At 38.8% G+C, this 19010-nt stretch overlaps 3 protein-coding genes across 5 annotated transcripts in view; 2 read left to right on the forward strand and 1 right to left on the reverse strand.

Moving 5' to 3' along the window:
• Positions 1-14714, forward strand: part of LOC109854067 (MICAL-like protein 1) — a 30683-nt gene extending 15969 nt beyond the window's left edge. For both annotated transcript variants that reach the window (XM_020426787.1, XM_020426788.1), the window contains exons 4-12: positions 3532-3623; positions 10623-10937; positions 11028-12604; positions 12694-12919; positions 13028-13360; positions 13511-13646; positions 13737-13962; positions 14080-14192; positions 14276-14714. In XM_020426787.1, the coding sequence (XP_020282376.1) occupies positions 3532-3623; positions 10623-10937; positions 11028-12604; positions 12694-12919; positions 13028-13360; positions 13511-13646; positions 13737-13962; positions 14080-14192; positions 14276-14463 (3206 nt within the window). In that variant the 3' untranslated portion in view covers positions 14464-14714. The remainder of the gene's footprint in view (positions 1-3531; positions 3624-10622; positions 10938-11027; positions 12605-12693; positions 12920-13027; positions 13361-13510; positions 13647-13736; positions 13963-14079; positions 14193-14275) is intronic.
• Positions 14708-16516, reverse strand: LOC109854068 (protein-lysine N-methyltransferase EEF2KMT). Of its 2 annotated transcripts, none has more exons than XM_020426789.1 (5): positions 16065-16431; positions 15849-15986; positions 15564-15752; positions 14926-15424; positions 14708-14822 (listed from the first exon to the last, which is right to left on the reverse strand). In XM_020426789.1, the coding sequence occupies exons 1-5, from the start codon at positions 16122-16124 to the stop codon at positions 14716-14718; spliced, it is 993 nt and encodes a 330-aa protein (XP_020282378.1). In that variant the 5' UTR covers positions 16125-16431; the 3' UTR covers positions 14708-14715. The 2 variants fall into 2 exon arrangements, with proteins under 2 accessions (XP_020282378.1, XP_020282379.1); XM_020426790.1 differs by lacking the exon at positions 14708-14822 and having other exon boundaries at positions 15078-15166; positions 15253-15424; positions 16065-16516.
• A 159-nt stretch (positions 16517-16675) lies between these two features.
• On the forward strand, positions 16676-18431 carry LOC109854069 (SUZ domain-containing protein 1). The gene is made up of 4 exons (XM_020426791.1): positions 16676-16816; positions 17192-17256; positions 17399-17579; positions 17669-18431. Exons 1-4 carry the CDS (start codon positions 16772-16774, stop codon positions 17858-17860), a joined length of 483 nt encoding a protein of 160 aa, XP_020282380.1. The 5' UTR covers positions 16676-16771; the 3' UTR covers positions 17861-18431.
• The last annotated feature ends 579 nt before the right edge of the window (positions 18432-19010 follow it).

Consider the following 19010-nt stretch of genomic DNA (forward strand, 5'->3'; position numbering starts at 1 on the left):
CGAAGAGAGTCATTTCGACGCGAAAAAGTTAATGAAACGTTTACATTTATTTTTTATTCTGTTTTAATCATAATGTCATTTTGTATTTGTACATTATTTATGTGTGTGTTTTCGCCCTTTTAGTTATAATTAACTTCCCTTACTGAAATTATTGATTGGAGTATTCAGAGAACTTTCCGTAGTTGGTTTTTTTTCGCGGTCACATAATTTTGTTCTCGGATCTTATATATTAGAATCTGATCCGAATAAATCCAGATATTTTGCTAGTCTAGTCTCTCTCTCTCTCTCTCTCTCTCTCTCTCTCTCTCTCTCTCTCTCTCGGGGAATAGAACAATTTTCGACACGGGTTTTCTATCTGATTATCGATTGCTCGCTTCTTTCATCGCTCTTCCCTCGACAGCTTTATCGGATATATAGTTGCGATAAAAAAGTACATCAGCCAGATCCTCCTTTTTCGTAAAAAGAGAGCGATTTTTTTGTCGTCGCTAATCTATCTCGGCGCGCGATCATTTTTCTTTTCGATCGATGGAAAATTTTACAGAGAGTGATTATCGCGAGAAAAATCTAATTTCGCGTGATTCACTTTTCGCTCGTCGTGAAAAATACGGTCCGCGATTGAAATGACGGCAATCGATATTTGGGAGCGAGCCGTGTAAATTTGCTTTTACATACATACGTGATCGGATAGCGTTTCCCGGTTAAATGAGCCACGCGACTCTCGCAACGTGTATCTCCACGGCAACACCACGCGTGTTCCGATTTATCGTGCGAGCTGCGACAAAAAAGAAAAAAAAAAAAAACGCTTTTATCGTACTCGTGCATCGCGTTCGCTTTCGAAGTAGAAATCAGGCGAGTCCGATCGACAGACGTTTGAAACGTCGCGATCGCGTTAACATCTCGCGCACATTCGGCACGATTGGAGTTCATTGCTAAATGGGCCACAAATAGTGGTTAGGTCTACACGCCGATCGCGCGCGTGTCAGCGCAATTGGCGACTCTAGCTTTCTCCCCTTTGTGAGATCCCGACGTATCTCTCTCACAATTGTCTCTTCGATTAATATCTCGCGCGCGTTTTGACGTTTGTCGCGGAAGTCGACGCGACAAACGTCATGTATATCACGAACGATTCGCACACAAGGTCTCGGCATCCGTTTCGACAATGTTTATCTCAATTTCGAGATGCGAATATTCGCACTGTCATAAAAAAAAAAAAAAATCCTCTTCCGCGCGCCTGCGGCTTTTTGCGACTTTCAAGGTTTGTTTCTCGGCCATTATTGAGATATATTTGTACTTGATAAATATTATAATTGTTTTTTTTTTTACGTTTTTTTCACTTCACGATATAAATATGATCGAATATTCCTCACTCCAGACTGCCTTGACAATAAAAAAAAAAAAAAAACAATCTGATGTGCGATATCGTACAAAAAGCAAGAACACGCTTTGTGCGTTAAGATGACATTTAATTTGCTCGCTCTTAAGCGTTTCCTTTCTGTGAATCTTAATCATCCATAAGTGTAGTTATCCGATCGCGGGGATAACTTTGAGAATATAACTTGAGTAGCCACTTGTTGAGTAGTTGTCATACACAAGATTTGCATTCTTTTTACGCGTCCTTTTTCGCCGTTTTCATCCCGATCGGAAAATAGCTACTAGTAAGCATCGATCGTTTTACGTTATCGTTTGCAACCACTTGTTGAACGAACGTTGTTGTGCGTCGTCACACAGACGTTGTTGCGAAATTTTTGTTGGTTTTTTTTTTTTTTTTTTTTTTACAATGATACACACCGCGTCACGTTACATTTCCATCTCCGTGAACGCGGTATATCTCTCGCGTGGAAATTTATCTCGCAGTGTTACGTGTTCCATCAAAATTACTCGCTAAAGCTTCGCGTTCGCGATACTGTGGTGAAACGTTTTCTTTCTACCCGGTAAAAGGCAAAGAAAAACATGTATACGCTTTATACGGAGTCGGGGAGAGAGACCGACGTGAATTCTTTGATTGCTATTTCACAGCTACGCTCTTTAAAGCCCGCTGGCGTTTCGTTACGCAAAGTGTCGATCTTATAAGGTGCCCTCTCTTCGTCGTGATTTCTAATTTTCTGCTTCTCCCTCCCTCGCGCGCGATCTCGGCAGTTACCTGAAGGGCGAAGCGCGTCATTTGCCGGATTATTATATTCGCGTATTCCGAGCTTTCTTCACGTGTCGCAGGATGCATGGTGAGGCAATGGCCTGTTAAAAGTTCATCCTTTCCTCAGCTTCTAATTTTATAGATTTCCAAGCTTCTCTCGTAGATTAACCGTCCCGTTAACCTTTGAACGACGGTTAATCTTGATCGTGGAAGACGATTCTTTCCTCGGCCGCGCCGTAAATGCTCACTCGGCTGCAAATTAACGCGATCGTGAGGACCTATCCCGTTTCTGAGATCACTACCTGCAACAAGGAAATTGCCACATTGCTCGGTAGTCCGACGTCCTGTCCCGCTTTATAGCTACATTAGACCGCGCCTGAAACTCGGGAATAGAGTCGGCACTTCTCTCGACGGACGAACGATATAAATGTTGAGCGATGAATTGTTTCTCTTTTTCATATATTTACATTGTTGCAAAAGAGTTAAATAAGTCATAAACGGTGAAAAAAATATCGCACGCAGATATAACGAACAGTTTGATGCAAATGCGCTGAGAGAGAATTAAAACAACTTTTTCCCGTATCGCCTTTTACCGCCTGGTAAAAATGTCAATATTATTTTTATTTCAGATATAAAACGACGTTGCACTCGTTATCACCGTATGTGAAATAAAAAATAATGCGGCGTAACGACGTTGTATTCGTTACCACTGATTGACAAAGTTAATGTGATTTTGAATGGTTTTTCATTTTTTTCACAGAAAGAGCGATGCAACTTTTTAACTTTTTATGTATCGTAATATAATATTGCAAAATGGGAAAAATCATTTTAAATTCTTTAAACTATTTTCTTTTTCGGGTATCTAAAATTATGCTTCACAAAATTCATTGCGTTATAAAAAAAATACAGTACGATGCTTTGAAATATATATTATTAGTATTGCGCATCCCAAATTTTTTTTAAATGTTATTTTTCACTTGCGGTCACATTCTGTTTACAAATCCGGATATTTTTTCCTCTTTTTTTTCTGCGCGCGTGCGCGCGTGGTTATTGTCAATTTTATTGTTGAAACAAAACGTGTTTCCGCTTCGCTTGGACTAATACCGGTCACAATAGCGGTACTTCCAGTTCTCCGTGCATAAATAGTCACGCTACCACAGAAAGTTTTTACAAGACGTTTCATAAACAACAATCAAGTCGTGCTCGAAATTACATTTCGTCTCAAGTTTCGCGCATAAAAAGAAGTAACACACATCTCTTATGTACGAGTAAAATTTAATATACTATATTTAATAATTAAACTTCTTCTCTAAGATTACTTATTTTTTCTAAGAAAGAAACTTATCATTGACAAGATAAAAATCTAAATTGAAAAAAAAAATAATCGGATTATGTTGCAGGCTCGTCACCTAATCGTCTAGCAACGAACAGAACGAACAGCGAGTCGGCCGACGAGAGGATCGCCCCGGTCCCGGAATCTCCTAAGCAAAAGGTACGCCATGTTTACAAATCGGTTAAAACAATCGGGGCAAGACACGCTTTTCGTAACTTTCTTTTGGCCGGCTCTCTTCCTAGTAAAAACGTCATTGTTATGTAATTTTTTTATACATGTAGTTTCATAAGTCATCGCGAGCTTAAAAAAAAACTCCCTCAAGCTTGTCCAGAGCGGAGAACCAATCGCGTTTATGTGCGTAACACGTTGAGTGACGGTATTTAAACTTGCTCAATTGTTCGCAATTTATCTCCGTGCGAAAGCAGGACGAGTTATTTTTACAAGTCGCATTTTTACACCGTTGGTCGCACGTTTTATTATTGTCTATAAATAAGCATATAATATTGCAAAATGTCGGAGACGTCGCTCGCGTAGAGACGACGCAAGCGATCGGACATAAGTCACACTCGCTCGTCGTGTCTTCGGGCACTCAACGTGTTAATCGAGCATTTTTCCTCTGTCTCTCTCTTTCTTTTTTTTTGCCTTTCTGTCTAACCACATATCCGCGCGCTTTCATTGCGAGACTAGTCGACCCACTTAAGCCGTTTGTTGGTTTTTTTTTTCTTTCTTTTAGAGCCGCGCGTACTTTAAGCGACTCTTAAAGAATCCAAGACGGAGATTTTTTTTCTCGAATGTTTACTTCAGAATTGAGTATCTTGAAGAAAGTCGCGCAACGCGTAGAGCGTTCGTTTGAACGAAGGAGCATTTGCTCGTTCGCGCACGCGGTTCACCTTGACATCCGGCGACGTCACCTCGCGGCGCAACAACAGCAATAACAAACGCCATCGTCGCGGTGCGTTTGCGTAATCACGCGCGCATTGTCGACACGCAGGCACACGTTCCCATTTTCCCATCTTTTTTTATATCTGCCCTTTTTCCATTATCTCGCTTAATGACTGGCTGGAAGATGAGAGCGTAGGCGAGAGAGGAGATGGATCTGACGCTCGCGTTCGTCTCGCACACATGCACATCTCGCACGAACGATCAATTTATTATTATTCTTTGTGTCGACTCTGCATTTCTGCGAAATTCATTAATTTCTCTCCCTTGTGTTGAATAATAATAAACGAATATATGTTTTGCGTGTAAAATGTGCGATTACATGTTTTTTTTTTTCTCTCTTTTTTTTGTTTAGCGTTACGTAAAGTACTTAGCAATTCCAGCAGCTTGTGCTTTCTACGGATGCTTAATTGCTTGTAAAAATATTTGAAAGTATACTTCACATATGAAAATCTTGTTCCGACGCAATGTGAAAGTCCATTTTGTTTTGTCGCATATTTGTTGGATATAAGATTTTTACGCATAACATCATCTGCTAGACATTTTTTTTGGGGGGGGGGGGGTTTCTCTACCTAATGAAATTTACATTTTCGACCATTGCGGTCGGATTTTGCGGAACCGTTACGTTATCATTAAACGAGGAAGACGCCAAAGGTCATAAAGCAAACCCGACAAAGAAAACACGCGCGGTTGGCGTGCGCGGTATCTGTCCCGGAGAGATCCATTTAGCCGGTGATTTCGTGGCCGACACAATGACCGCTTCTGTCAGTCATTCCGGTCGCCTCCGTGATTCCGCGGTTCCAGATCCTACCTCGTACTTACCGCTAGACCGACGCGATTATCTTTAATAAGCAAGTCGAGAAGAGTTTTTGCATTAGGCCGATAGTTAGCAAATGTATGAAAAGCAAAACCCGATGAAGCACAACGAAGAAAGCTGATACGTTTTATTTGTTTACATTTGGCATCGTTTCAAACGGAACTCTGGATCGAAAGAAAACTGACGTTCAGACAAAAAGAAAATTCGATTTATTTTAACGTTTTTATATTCGCTAAATTGTCAAACAAAAACATTTTCAACCGAAACTTGTCGGTTAAATTAATTCTTGTGAAAACGACTGCGAGCGGAAATGTTTATTCACGATGTTGATGTAACCTACATCTTGATGGTGTGACCCTGAATTAGTATCATTATCTTCCCACCTCTTACATGTTCTAGCATCTTGTCGAAATAGTATTCCGTGCCTCGGAAAGTAGGATGAAGTGTAAATTTTGCGCCCGATTTTATTTATCGAATTAAACTTTTGCACCAGAAAATGTTTCTTTTTGCGTAAAAAAAGGTGCAATCTAATCGTTTTGATTGCTTGCGATTTGTCGCGCCGCAAATATAAGTAATTACAATCGACACGCGCTCGCAAACACAGGTTTTTCGCTAAATTGAATGATGAGAGAAAAAGAAGATTTCGCGGTTATCTGTGAGTCATTTTTTTTTCTCAAATTTATAGTGACATATCGGGTGCTGTAATTTTACGCGTCAAAAGATACATGTTCGTGTTTGCACTGGTGTGGCAAATTTCTTCAAGGTCCCGGTCGCGCGACACAGCCGGTAGTTGTTCTCTACGTAGTGTTATTTCCAAGCAACCGCGAACTCACAGAAATATCATGCGGCGCGTGTCTAGGTGCAGAAACTCACTAGACTCGAGAAATGTTACTCAAATGACTTGAGGCAGAAGTCACGCGAGCGTAGGTCAGATTCTGTTGCGAAGTTATGACAATTCCGGGTGACAACGGGTAAGACCGACATAATGGCAAAGTTCGAATGTCAACGAGACGAAAATTGTACAATGTGCATATTACGTAAGTTTGCTAGATTGTTTCCGAAATACGTGTGTGTGTGTGTGTAACTATATATATATATACATATATTCCTTTCCTCTACCTCCTCCTTTTCTTCTTCTTTCTCTCTCTCTCTCTCTCTCGCGCTAAATTTCTTTTATCTCGAACGTTGTCGAGACACCACCGAAATTCTATTTTGCTCGAGAATTTTATCGATCAAATTGCGCGGCAACCACACATATATACCCACTGGTGGTGTTCAAAAGTCTGCATTTTCGAAAATACACTCGTTAGAGATTAACAGCGTTCACGAACAATTCAGCGTTTCTGTTCCAAGTGCAAAAAATTTTTGTTACTTAGTCCATATAACACGGCGTGTCATATTGCGATGATAAATAAATTTTTACTTGACAATGACTAAATAAGTATTACGCATTACACCAGTTTTCCTTTTCACACAGTGTATTCAATACAACATGAAACTTGCATTTAGGACAGATTTCTGATTGATCGTGCGGTTATTATGCGCTATACAACGCTGACTTTTACGCCATGCATATATCCTCGTCTGACCTACAAAGTTGACAAAAGATTTAGGTAAGAGATACGTGTTTTAAGCACGTATTTTTTTTTCGTAAGAAAATTGTTACAGTAGCAAAAATCTTTCGTTCGTACTTTACATTTGTTTATTTCTTTTTTTCAATTACAAAAAAAAAATCAATGAATCGTGAAATGCAATTTTTTTTCGGAACTGAAAAGTGTAAATAAATTTTCAAGTTAAATTTCAACTAATTTTATTTTGCCGAGCCGATTATCTCGACTCCTGCGATCGCACGTTAGCTCCGAAAGCGAATAATCGACGAGTTATGTACACGTCAACGTGTAACCATGTTCGCGTGGGTCGAATTTTGTTCATTACGGTTCGCGCATTGCCATTCGTTGCATTTTAAAACCAACACGCGTCAGTCACGCGACAGACTGGTGAGCTCGTACAACGGACAAACGTTGGTTTGGCCGGTGTTAAACTGGAAAATCGAGTTTTCTCTAAAAAAAAAAAGAAACAAAAGTCGCTCGGCGGATTATCCGCGAAGTAAAGCGAAGAAACGCAAGTTATAGGGTACAGCGTAAGTATATGATAAAACGTACGCGAGAATACGATACGCGTTCTAAAATCAAAAACTGTCTCTGGGAACTGTCGCTCGTCTCTTCGCATTGATACGTATGTGTCAACCCATCCTTTCTTATCGTTTATTTTTGTTCTCCAGGAGGAAAGCTTGGACTTAATGGGGCAATATAAACCTGAAATATTCTGCTAGAAGGTAATTTTGCTTTGTCGTTTATTGTTTTGCTTGTCTTTTGTTGAAAAGAACCGTTGTTGTTGGAACAATTGCATGCCTGGTATACATACGCTTCGAATCGCACACACTTGCTCGTTGCACGATAATCGCTCGAAGACGGCACCGCGTGATTTGTGCGAAAGACAAAAAAAAAAAAAAATCGTAAAGTTAAAAAAAAAATCAAACAAATAACAAATTTGCAAAGTTAACTTGGTGCTCGTCGTACGTGTGAAGTGGCATGTTATTCCTCGTGGAAATTATTGCATTTCCTTGTGTCATGCTAAGTAACAAACGACATTGACAAATGCGCTGCGGCGGTTATATGGAGCTACGTTGCCCAGTCATTGAATCCTGTTTGTTTGTGTTTTACTTTTACGGATAATAATTTCACGTCACGTTCCGTGAAAATATTTTCCGGTGCGCTCGCGCGCACACACACGCACAGTAGTGTGTCGTCGAAAAATCTGTAATTCAGTTGAAATGAAAAAAGCCATGTGAAAATATCTTCTATCGATCTCACCGGTCGGTGTTGCCGATGGCCAGAGAGCGCCTTGCACATTTCCAGACCAGTAGTCGGCCATCGATCTCGTCGCGCTTCGCCATGGCTCTCTGATAGACAGCGGTCGATGGAGCTTGGCCAATAAATCTCGACACCGGAAACGGCCATCCGATATCGTACGGGACGATCGTCTGTCACGTGCCATTTTGGAATCGAAGAAAGAAAGGAAAAACTTTTCTCGTAACGCTGTCGCGCATTTTTCAAAAAGAAAAAAAAAAAAAAGAAAGTAAGAAAGAAAGAAAGAAAGAAATAACTCAACAGTTCATGTTTAAGTCCCGATGTAAAGTTTACACGTTACAAAATGTAGTAAACATCGTGGAAAGCAATTAATCATGAGCGTGTGGAGACTCGCCGGAGCGCAACGTTCTATTTATATGTCATTGCTACTCATTGCATGTATTCGACGCACGCACGCACGCACGCACGCACGCACGTACGCGCGCGCACTCACGCAATAGAAATCGGACGCGCGCGGTCAGCAGCCTCTCCACCGTTCTACGAGTTCCATACAGTCGTAACGTTTCTCGTGTCCGTTTCCCGTCGTGCGAGAGAGACTACGAAGAAAAAACGGTAAGAAAAAAAAATCGTCGAAAATTCGCTTTCTCCGATGCATCGATGTTTGTTCGTTTCAGGAGAGGGGAGAATCTTTAATCAAGTTTTATAATCTTATAATAAAAAATTAACTCTCTCTCTCTCTCTCTCTCTTTAATGGTTTTACGCGAGATTTTACGAAAAGAGAAAGAAAAAAAAAAAATTGAAACGAAATGTCTCACGATAGAATTTAACGCGAGATCGGGCGACCGTTTTATTGAATGTTAATAACGCCGATAGAAAGAAAGTTGATTATAACGTCGATTTAATAACGTCGTCACATTTACCCGCCAATCACGTTCATTAATCGCGCATCTAACGAAAATCGATATCTCGACTCGATATGTACACTCGCGATGCGTGTTGTATATCTGCACTCTCGCGATAATCGTCAATCGGCTGCTTTTAACCGGTGCGATCCGCTTAATAAACATAATCACAATATAAAAGTACCAATAACACATCGATTATTAAGTCCATATAATCGCGCAATAATCTATTTATACACAAAGAGAAAGCGATTGCAATAGAAATCACGAAGCGAGGTTTCTTGGTTTATTATTATTATTTTTTTTTTTTTTTTTTCGTTGTTGCGCTAACCCGCGCGCGATCGATTGCCGCTTTATTTAACCGCCTATGGAAAACTTATGCACGTGGCGTTGATGAAAGTTTAATGAAGATCGATTTTGCGGTTAGCAACCTATCATCCGTGCGATTTTTCAGCGAGGAGAAAATTAATACGCGATTTCGTTCGCTTTTGTTCTTTACGAACGGACGATACGGGCGGGTAGGGGCTCGGAGAGATATATCAAGGCTCTTACCGGTCATTACTCACCCCGTTGTTTAATTAAATCAGTTTTTCTCCAAGTGTTCCATTTACATGAGCGTTTACACGCGCAATAAATGATTAATTTAATCTCGAGTGATTACGCTTTATGGAAATCTCGCTCCAGCGGGTTTTTTTTTCAAATTTTACGTACCGGAGTGTTTTTTTCTTGTTTTGTTTTTTTTTGTTTTTTGTTTTTTTTTTTTTTTTACATGTGTCTGGCAAAGCACGCGTTCGCGAAACAAAAAACTGTGTTACGTTACGATGCGATGGCGTGAAAAATTGAAAGAAATTGTCGAAAAAATAATTCATCAGAAATCAATCTCGTCATTTCTTTCGGAACACTTTACACATTCACGCTCATTTCACTCTCTTCCGCGTTAAAAAATTTAACGTGGCATGTCCTCTGGTCGATTCCGATTTGTAAAGCAAATATCCTCGTTATATTGCGATCATGTGATATATACCTGCCGTGTATATATATATATACGGCCGGTATATGTTCTCTCTCTCTGTGGAAGCTACACCGATTCAATGTGTTATTGGATACGCCGGACACAGACTAGAGAGATGCATATTGCGATAATATACGGAGAGAGATGTATACGGCCGGCGGCTATTGTGAAAATTCGCCAGCTGTGTAAAAGCTGCAAACGGGCGACACGAGAAGCTCCGATATTCAATGGCGCGTTCACAATTGCAACCTAGCATTTGCCGCGATATTTATCTCCGACTCTAATATTACTTTCTTCTAACCGGTCAGATCATTTGATAAAATATTTAGCGGTGTGTGCGTATAATTTAGAAAGAGAGACGTACGAGAGTTTGTTTTTCAATTTTTAGAAATAGATCTATATCTCACACACGTACGTGTAAAAACGTACGACGAGTGTGTGTCCAAGTAATTTATTATTATCTCCGTTAAACTAGTGGTGGTGGTGGTCTAATATACATATGTGTATATATATAGCGCGTGCGCTTCACTTATATTACTAACCGAGGAATGCTTGTGGAAGCGAGATGAAAGAACAATGGCGATAACCTTCGACGTGTGTCCGATCCTGATAACGTAGGTGGGGTCGCGTCTGGGGATGCGGAGGGATCCGTGCGTCGCATGCGGAATGCCGGTTTTCCTGGCGGAGAAATTGCTGATAGCGCGGGCTCCTTATCACCGTACCTGCTTCCGGTGCGCCCGCTGCAGCAACCAGCTGACGCCGGGAAACTATTACGAGACCGAGGAGGGCCAGTACTGCTGCGAGACGTGTCCGGACGAGGAGGAACTCGCTGACGTTCGTCACAAGTACACCGAGCCAGCGGCGATGTCCGGCGCGGAACGAGAAGAGAACGAACTGCCGAGACCTCTCAGCGACGAGGAGAAGGAGAGAAAGGTCAGTTGTGTGAGATTTCGCGCGCGCGTGTTAGAAAAAAAAAAAAAAAATCAAATAACAAAGTTTTTTTTCTTGTATATATATATACAGGGTGCAAGGAATCTACTTGAGAGCACTGCGGTGCCCGACGTAATATCCCACACATTGCAAATGCGCAAGAACTTCATGGCCAATCATCTTCTTTCCGAGAAAGTCGAAGAGTCCACCGTCGTGAAAGACGACATGTCCGCAAGTACGAATGACCTTGAAGTTAATTCTGATTACCTTGAAGAAGCGAAGAGCAGAATCGGTTCGGCATTCCCAGACGACGACGAGAACGAGGAGGACGAGGAGGAGGAAGAGGAGGAGGAGGATGAGGAGGAAGAGGAAGAGGAGTCCCGCAGCTCTGCAACGGATTCTCCCGAAGTGGAGTCCAACATTGAGCAGCAATTCGATGTACATAGCGCACTAAATAGCTTAAATATTAAGAGCGATGAGAATCAGCGATCAACTGCCATTTCACTTCATGACGTAGATAAGAGAAAAGAAGAGAATACCAAAGAGTTGCCAGAAAACGATGAACGAGCTGCTAATCCCGAGATAAAATTGTCCTTGGTGCAGAAGAGACTCCAAATGTTCGAGTCTCGGAACAAGATAGGGCATATTGATAGAAAAGATCAAGATAAGAGAAGAATTTTGATTCAAGATATCGCCGTAGATAAAATCGATTCCCAAGATCTGGCGTCCCAAGATGTTCTTCAAGCGAACAAGAAAGAACGTTCGGAAAAGAAACTTGAGGAAGACTCGATGATGATTAAAAGTACGGATAACCGTGAAAATAGCATCGAAAGCGTGAGCAAACAGTCCGTGGAAAATACTTTGAAAATTACAAATATCGAGAAACACGAAGAAAGCATAAAAGATATTGAGGATAATATCAATACTGTACAGCCTGAGGAAAGTTCAGATATCACAAGTAGCGAAAGAGAAGATTTCTCCAAGCTCGAGGAAAAATTCAGAAAAGATAGCGAGAATCTTCATGAGGAGGTTGCTACAGGAAATAGCGTATTGACCGCAAAACCCATTGATTTAAGTGAAGAAGGTAACAAGGATTATCCTGAGGACTTGAATCCCTTCAAGAGCGACGAAGAAGATAGCGTCATGGATAATACTCCGCACAATACAATAACCAGTTCTACGATTAGCAAAGTGTCGACCAATCCATTCGACAGCGAGGACGAAGATATCGAAGAATCTAAACCGCCGAAACCGGCAACCAGGAGCAAATCGGAAAATCGAAGAGTTTTAGCCGAAATGCCCGTGACCAATCGAATTTTGTTTGGGTCACAAAGTAATGTTGATTCTTCTTGGAGCGATAAAAAAGATAGCAGCATCCGTAGCAATCCGCATACTGTAATAAACAGTTCTAAAGACAGCAAAGTGTCGACCAATCCCTTCGACAGCGAGGATGAAGATATCGAAGAACCCGAACCGCCTAAACCGGCAGCTCGAAGCAAACCGGAGAATCGGGGAATCGCGACATCTGGAACCAAGCGAGTTCTGGCTGCACCACAAATTAATCTTGATTCGTTTTGGAGCGACGAGGAAGAGGAACATAGTGACGAAGCAGGGGAGCAAAACAGAACGCCGCAAGGAAGCGTGCCCGTTCCGAAACCGCGTACCATTAAGTAAGTTTGTATGTCATTTCTAAGAGTAGTGTGTGTGTGTTATATATGTGCAAAAGCAAATCATAAATGTTTTTATTGTTTGTGAACAGAACTACTCCCGAGACGAGCACTATTTCAAGAAGAGCTGACTTAAGTCGTGGAAGCGTATACGCGTCTAATAGTTCTTTAGCCAGTTTCGAATCAACCACGACTCCCGGCGGAACGTACAGGAAGAAAAGACCCGCGCCTCAGCCGCCGGCTGCGAAAGAACTGTTTCCATCCGATCAGCGCGAGTCGCCTAACAAGTCATGCAACACTTCATTAACCTTGGATCAAGTATGTCTTTTTTTTTTTATAACATATCTTTATTTTTTGTCTCACTTTGTAAAAATATTCACGTGATCTTACATTTAACTTTTGTTTTTTTTTTTTTATTCAATCAAGACCTCGTCACCCCGAACAACATTGCGACCTCGAAAAAGCAAGCCGGCTCCTCCACCGCCAGTAATTTCCAGTACACCTTGCAACGTGTCGACAGACAGTACCAATTTCAATTTCGATGTATCTCCCATAATCAAGCTTCGCGGTACCAAAGATGATCAGAATATATGGGAAGATCAAAAAACCAACAAGGACGAGGCGAATCGTAATAGACAGAGTTTGAGCGGAAACTCGTGCGATGATAGTCTCAAGTCTTATAACGACAAAAGCGTGCAAGGAAAATGGAAGAGAAAGAAGGGTCCCGCCCCGCCACGGCCAATTCCGCATAGAAGAAAGGTAAGGAAATTCTTTTTTTTTTTTTTTGTTTTTTCGAGCAAAATTAATATAACATGTGAACGCATTTGCGCACACGTTGCACGCGCCTCTTGTGCAAATTAAAAAAAAAAAAAAAAAAAAATGCGGCAAATTGTGTAAATTTAATTACAGATAAAAGTGTTATCCATGAAAGACGTAAAATTGGAATTAGATGAAATAGAATTACAACAGCAAGGTTTGGAGAGACAAGGTGTACGATTGGAACAGATGATACGAGATAAATGCGAATCTGGATCTAGAATTGAAGGTGAGACATATGTATATGATAATATATACGAACACACGCTACATCATTACAAAGATATATGTAATAAAACAATTAATCTTTGATTGATAGACTCACTCAGCACAGACGTGGAGGAATTGGTTTTAGAATTATTTGCATTGGTGAATGAAAAAAACGAACTATTTAGAAGACAGGCCGAGTTAATCTTGTTGCGGCGACAACAAAGATTAGAAGAGGAGCATGCCGAAGTAGAGTATCAGATACGATGTCTCATGTGTCAGCCAGAAGCTACTAAAACAGACTTCGACAAACAGAGAGAAGAAGCATTAATACAAAGGTATAATTCTAGAAAAATATTTTTTCTTCTTATTTATGTTTATCGGACATTTATATATACAAAACTAACATCGGACAAATGAAGCGTAAACAAACGATATTAATGGGTTCTCTCTAGGTTGGTGCAAATAGTCGAAAGAAGGAACGAAATCGTCGAATGCTTGGAAATAGATCGTCGAAGAGAAGTAGAAGAGGATAAGAGTATAAACAAGTATATGGGATTATTTGCTGGTAAGGCAAAAATTAACAAGACGATATGTTTTATTAAAATGTAAATTTGAACTTTTTGTAGTAATAATTGTCTTTGTTTTCAGCGAGAAATAAGAATAAACAATCGGACAAGAACAACGATTCTTCTAGTACAGAGAAAACAAAGAAGGGAAAAGTGAAAGAGAAAGTGAAGGAAAAAAAGTCAAAAAAGACTACAAAAAAGGATGCTGACAAGGATGTTGACGAGACTGAGATGAAACTCAAGCGCCATAATAAACGAAAATGGTTCTGAGTTGTATAACAATGTTAATATATTATAAAAATATTATACGTATTTAATACTTTTATACATATTTTTAACATGTGTTATTTATATCTGTAAGAGAGTTTACGCGCTTAGATTATTAATAAGATTGTCCACACATCTCCACTTGCTCCTACCTTCCAAGTCCAAATTATTGTACAAATTGTTGTTAATTAACTAACTGCAGATAAGGAATAATAATGTGAAGCAATAACACTGATTCAGGGAACAGAAATAATGTTAAGTATTCTGAAAAATCCTCAATATTCGAACAGGCGAGTCAATTGATTGTATTGATGCTATCCGCTTTGGTGGAATACACTCCTCAAAAGTGAGATTACAATTTCCTAAAATAAAAACGAGTTTTTTTTATCTTTTGTCACTTGAATAGTTTTCTTATGTCAGAGTTTTTTTCTTTACTACAGTGCAACAAATAATGCCACAAGATACCTAATTGATCCAAAAATTGCGAAACAGTGTCTTCATTACGAACTGTCGCAGCAATCACGGCACAATTGTTTGATGTCAGAAGATTTTTTAATCCCAGTATTAACGAGTCAAATGAACTGCTCTCGTAGAGAATATCAGCACCGATAATTACATCAGGCTGTGATGAAGTCTCTTTTATATATTTACCAATGTCTTCCCATTTTAATTCTACTACTCGAATATCAGTATGTTCATAGCTCAACTGCAATTTCGGCAGTGATGTCACATCGCAAACATTTAGTAGCTTACATTGTTTGTGGGATAAAAGATTCAGTTTTATATTCTCACAGAGCATACGGAGTACTTCTTGATGACCGTCAGAAAAAACATACTGTTTCGGAGAGCATGTGCTAATAATGCTGATGCCAGCTAAGCCGACTCCACAACCAAGTTCTAGTACAGTTTTTCCAGAAAAGTAGTCTATATTTTTTGCACACCATTTGCTCAATACTAAAGCACCCTAAATAAAATCATCTTGTTCGATTGCAATATAATATATATTTTATCCCTAATATATATATCAACTTGTTGAACAATTTTGTAAAACAATTTGTGTGAACATATCTAATAATAGAAATATATTGAAAAAATAAGCATACCTGCCAACTGCACAAACCTGTAGTACCGTTAGAAATTATATTTGTACTTTCTTTCAGTGTAACGCAATTTAATGATCCATTTTCTATTAAAAAGTGGCGATAATGTACAGATTCTTCATCAGATATTGATACTAATCTACAATATGCTATGTATAAGTCATCATGAATTTCATTACCACTTTTCTCTATCTGTATGAACCAGCAGTAATATAAAGAAAGAAACAAATTTTGTACTTTTTAGTTTTTGTGTAGAATCAATAATACTTGAATTAATTGCAAATGTACCTTTTCCATAAGTAATTTTAAAAATGCTCTCTGATACGACACTTTTAGTGGATACCGCTTAACCAAGTCGCTATTTATTGTGTTATCTAAAATTTGCTTTTGAATATTCACAGTGAGAGAACAATTTTCATATTCGTCCTGCAAGATGTGTGTATTCTCTATATATAAATTGTCAACAATCATGCAAATATCGATTACGTTCAAAAATTTACGTACCGTAAAATCCAATTTTGTTAGCGCGGTACAGCAAAGAAACTGCTTCGTTAAAGAATTCATATTGGATTATATTCAATTTAATTGTGTCCCACTATGTGTATAATTTTCTTCTTTTTATAAACGTGCGATTGATTGAGGTTGAGTTCTCGCCAAGATGGCGAACAATTTACTGTCTTAATTTTTTATCAAGTTGCAATCAGCTGAGATCTCCCTTTTGTTCTGCCCTCAGTCGATAACGGGTTAAGGGAACCGTCGTTTAAAGAGCCAAGAACGGGAGCAGGGATGCGAACAAGGAAGTCTAGACAATAGATACACATATGTCAGTAGCCTCGACCACTTTGTTGGAGCCGAGGTGTACTAGACCGGTTTCCTTGTGTTTGATCAATCCGTTCCACACAACACAAATTTATTCACATTATATGTGTACATATTTATATGTACATAAGTGTTAGATATGTATTATGATTTTATATTGATTGCAAAAGATCAATTATACCGACGGCAAATATGCATTGTTCCTCGAGATCCTTACAGAAGTTTGAATATCTTACGATATACGGCAGCACTAAAAGCGTCCTCATTTTACACGGACGCTCTCCGCTCTCTTCGATACTCTTCAGTTCTCTCTCCTCTTCCTGCATTCAACCAATTTCTCTTGGATCGCAAAATTCTAGCGTTTGTTTGCTGCATTTTGCGATATATCAACTATGGACGACGTTCTCGAAAGCTGGGAACAAATAGAGGAATCTGGTGTAAGAGGAATTTAACATTTCATTTTTCATATTTATATCTAGATTTGTACCCAAAGCAACTCTCTGTTGCTTAACCTATAAGAACTCCCTCAAGTGCAGATTTCTTAAAATCTTGCATGATGGAGAAACTATTGCAATTGATTATTTTATGTTCTGTTGGCACTTGGTCATGTCTATCGTTTTACCATTTGTTTATACAGTGAGTCATGTTACTATAAAGACATTCGTGAAATATGAGAAAGTGAGTGTTTGTGTAAAAAAAAAGACAAATATGGTTGTAGTCAAACTAATTTAAAATTTTATTATTTATTTTTAGAAATAATGTAATTGTTAAAAAAAATCAGTATAATATAAAATCATGGTTCATGTTTTTAGACACTCGATAAAAGACTGGAAGCTCTTCAACTGAATGCAGTACAAGAAGAAATAGAATCCTCTAGGTTATTACATAAATATTCTTACTAATTTTTTAATGTTTATTTTCCAGATATAGTTTTAGAGATATGTTGCTATTATGTGATTTATCTCTTGCTATATATTGAGATGTGTGTATGTATATATAAATAAACTTGTTTGCTTTAGAACTACTCCTAATTCAAACACAAAAATAATTATACTGGGAGAAGATGGCCTGAGATCTCAATATGTACCACCACAACCTACTGTAAAAATATTAAAAAGGCCAACTGGAGACTCTCGAGGAAGTGGCGATGGACCACTGAATGATGATAAACCAAAGCAACCAATTAAATCTCTCAAGCAGGTATACAACTGCTTCACTTGTGTGTTTCACTGTTTATCCTTTCAGTTGTGGTAATATATTGTGTGTTATGACACAAAATATAATTTTAGAGAGAACAAGAATATGCGGAAGCAAGAAAGAGAATCTTAGGAGAAGAAAAAAGTCCAGAAGAAAAAATGACACAAGAAATTAATAGAATTCAACCAAAATCAAGTACACCGAATTGTGGAAACTTACCTAGCAATGTAGTTCGATCGCCTACCGGTCCGGACGGCACCCGAGGTTTCAACGTACGTAGGTAGCGCGTCTTTCAGAGATCAACTTTTTCCACCTATATTTTTTTCCTTCTTTTTTGCTACAAAGAAGGAAAACGGCTATGAGGCCGAAAGCACAGAACAGCTTTGCGCTCTCGAATGAAATGAGCGGAACATCCTTCAAGTCGTGCCCAGCGCATTGTTATTCTGCAAGGGCTTATAGATTTAAGAAACATAGACTTATCAAAATGAAAAACAAAACGTCTTACAACATTCTAAGACGTAACATTAAACGGAGGAGAGAGAGATAGAAGAGTATTTGCTTGATTATAAATACTGTTTGGTGCTTACGTGCGGTGATACGCACATGTGAACCAAAGTTATGTGCATATATATCTGTAAACCAGAGAGAGAGAGAGAGAGTTAAAGTTTAAGATGAACGAGACAACACCGAATTCACCTGTATATAAAAAACGGAATTCGTTTCACACACATGCATATTCACATACTTCTATACCATTGCCATCTCTATAAAGTGTAATAAAAAGAATATCCTGTATATATATGTATACAACTCAAATGTATGTAATGTGTTGTATTTTGTTATTAAAAAAACAAAGATATCTTTAAAAAAAATCTTTTACCCATTTGTAATACACGCCAATTGATATATGAAAGCTAAAATATTTTATATACAATTTTTGTATTTTTCAATGTTTCACTTTCGCTGTTAAACATTTTGCTTTATTATTCTGAATCATACAACTAGAGCACTTAGCGCGAAACAGGGAGAGAACATAGTGATGATTCATTGCGATTATTTAACTAAACGATGCATAATATGCGGGACATCGTTAATAACGAACCGAAACAGTTTAAACTGACTCACTCTAAATGTATATCTTGGGTGAGTTTTATGAAACGAATTTTAAAAAATAATAAAATAAATAGTTATACATCAATCGCGCACGTAAAAGTTTTTCTGAAAATGAAAATATATTTTGCGTGTGCGTTATGTATTTGTTTACGTGTCATAAAAACCACATGGTCGAGAGATAAATGGTTTCGTTGCTCACAGATTAGAAAATCACTGTTTACACGGTGATAATAGAGCTGCATTATAATATATAATAGATTATTGATGAACAATGAATTATTTTTATACAAGTTTTTTGAAAAATATATTTTGCGGAGACAA

This window comes from Pseudomyrmex gracilis, unplaced genomic scaffold (genome assembly GCF_002006095.1).
Source record: "Pseudomyrmex gracilis isolate BER0280 unplaced genomic scaffold, ASM200609v1 scaffold_59, whole genome shotgun sequence".
Taxonomy (NCBI): Eukaryota; Metazoa; Arthropoda; class Insecta; order Hymenoptera; family Formicidae; genus Pseudomyrmex; species Pseudomyrmex gracilis.

What these genes read in the sequence shown, in the direction of transcription:
- LOC109854068 (XM_020426789.1), bottom strand. Translation starts at nt 16,124, where the DNA reads ATGAATTCTTTAACGAAGCAGTTTCTTTGCTGTACCGCGCTAACAAAA. An exon ending in CAGGTTTGTGCAGTTGGCAG is followed by an intron (nt 15,425 to 15,563) that starts GTATGCTTATTT and finishes GATTTTATTTAG; the next exon opens with GGTGCTTTAGTATTGAGCAA. An exon ending in GCAATTTTTGGATCAATTAG is followed by an intron (nt 14,823 to 14,925) that starts GTATCTTGTGGC and finishes TTTTTATTTTAG; the next exon opens with GAAATTGTAATCTCACTTTT.
- LOC109854069 (XM_020426791.1), top strand. Translation starts at nt 16,772, where the DNA reads ATGGACGACGTTCTCGAAAGCTGGGAACAAATAGAGGAATCTGGT. An exon ending in AACAAATAGAGGAATCTGGT is followed by an intron (nt 16,817 to 17,191) that starts GTAAGAGGAATT and finishes TCATGTTTTTAG; the next exon opens with ACACTCGATAAAAGACTGGA. An exon ending in GAAGAAATAGAATCCTCTAG is followed by an intron (nt 17,257 to 17,398) that starts GTTATTACATAA and finishes TGTTTGCTTTAG; the next exon opens with AACTACTCCTAATTCAAACA.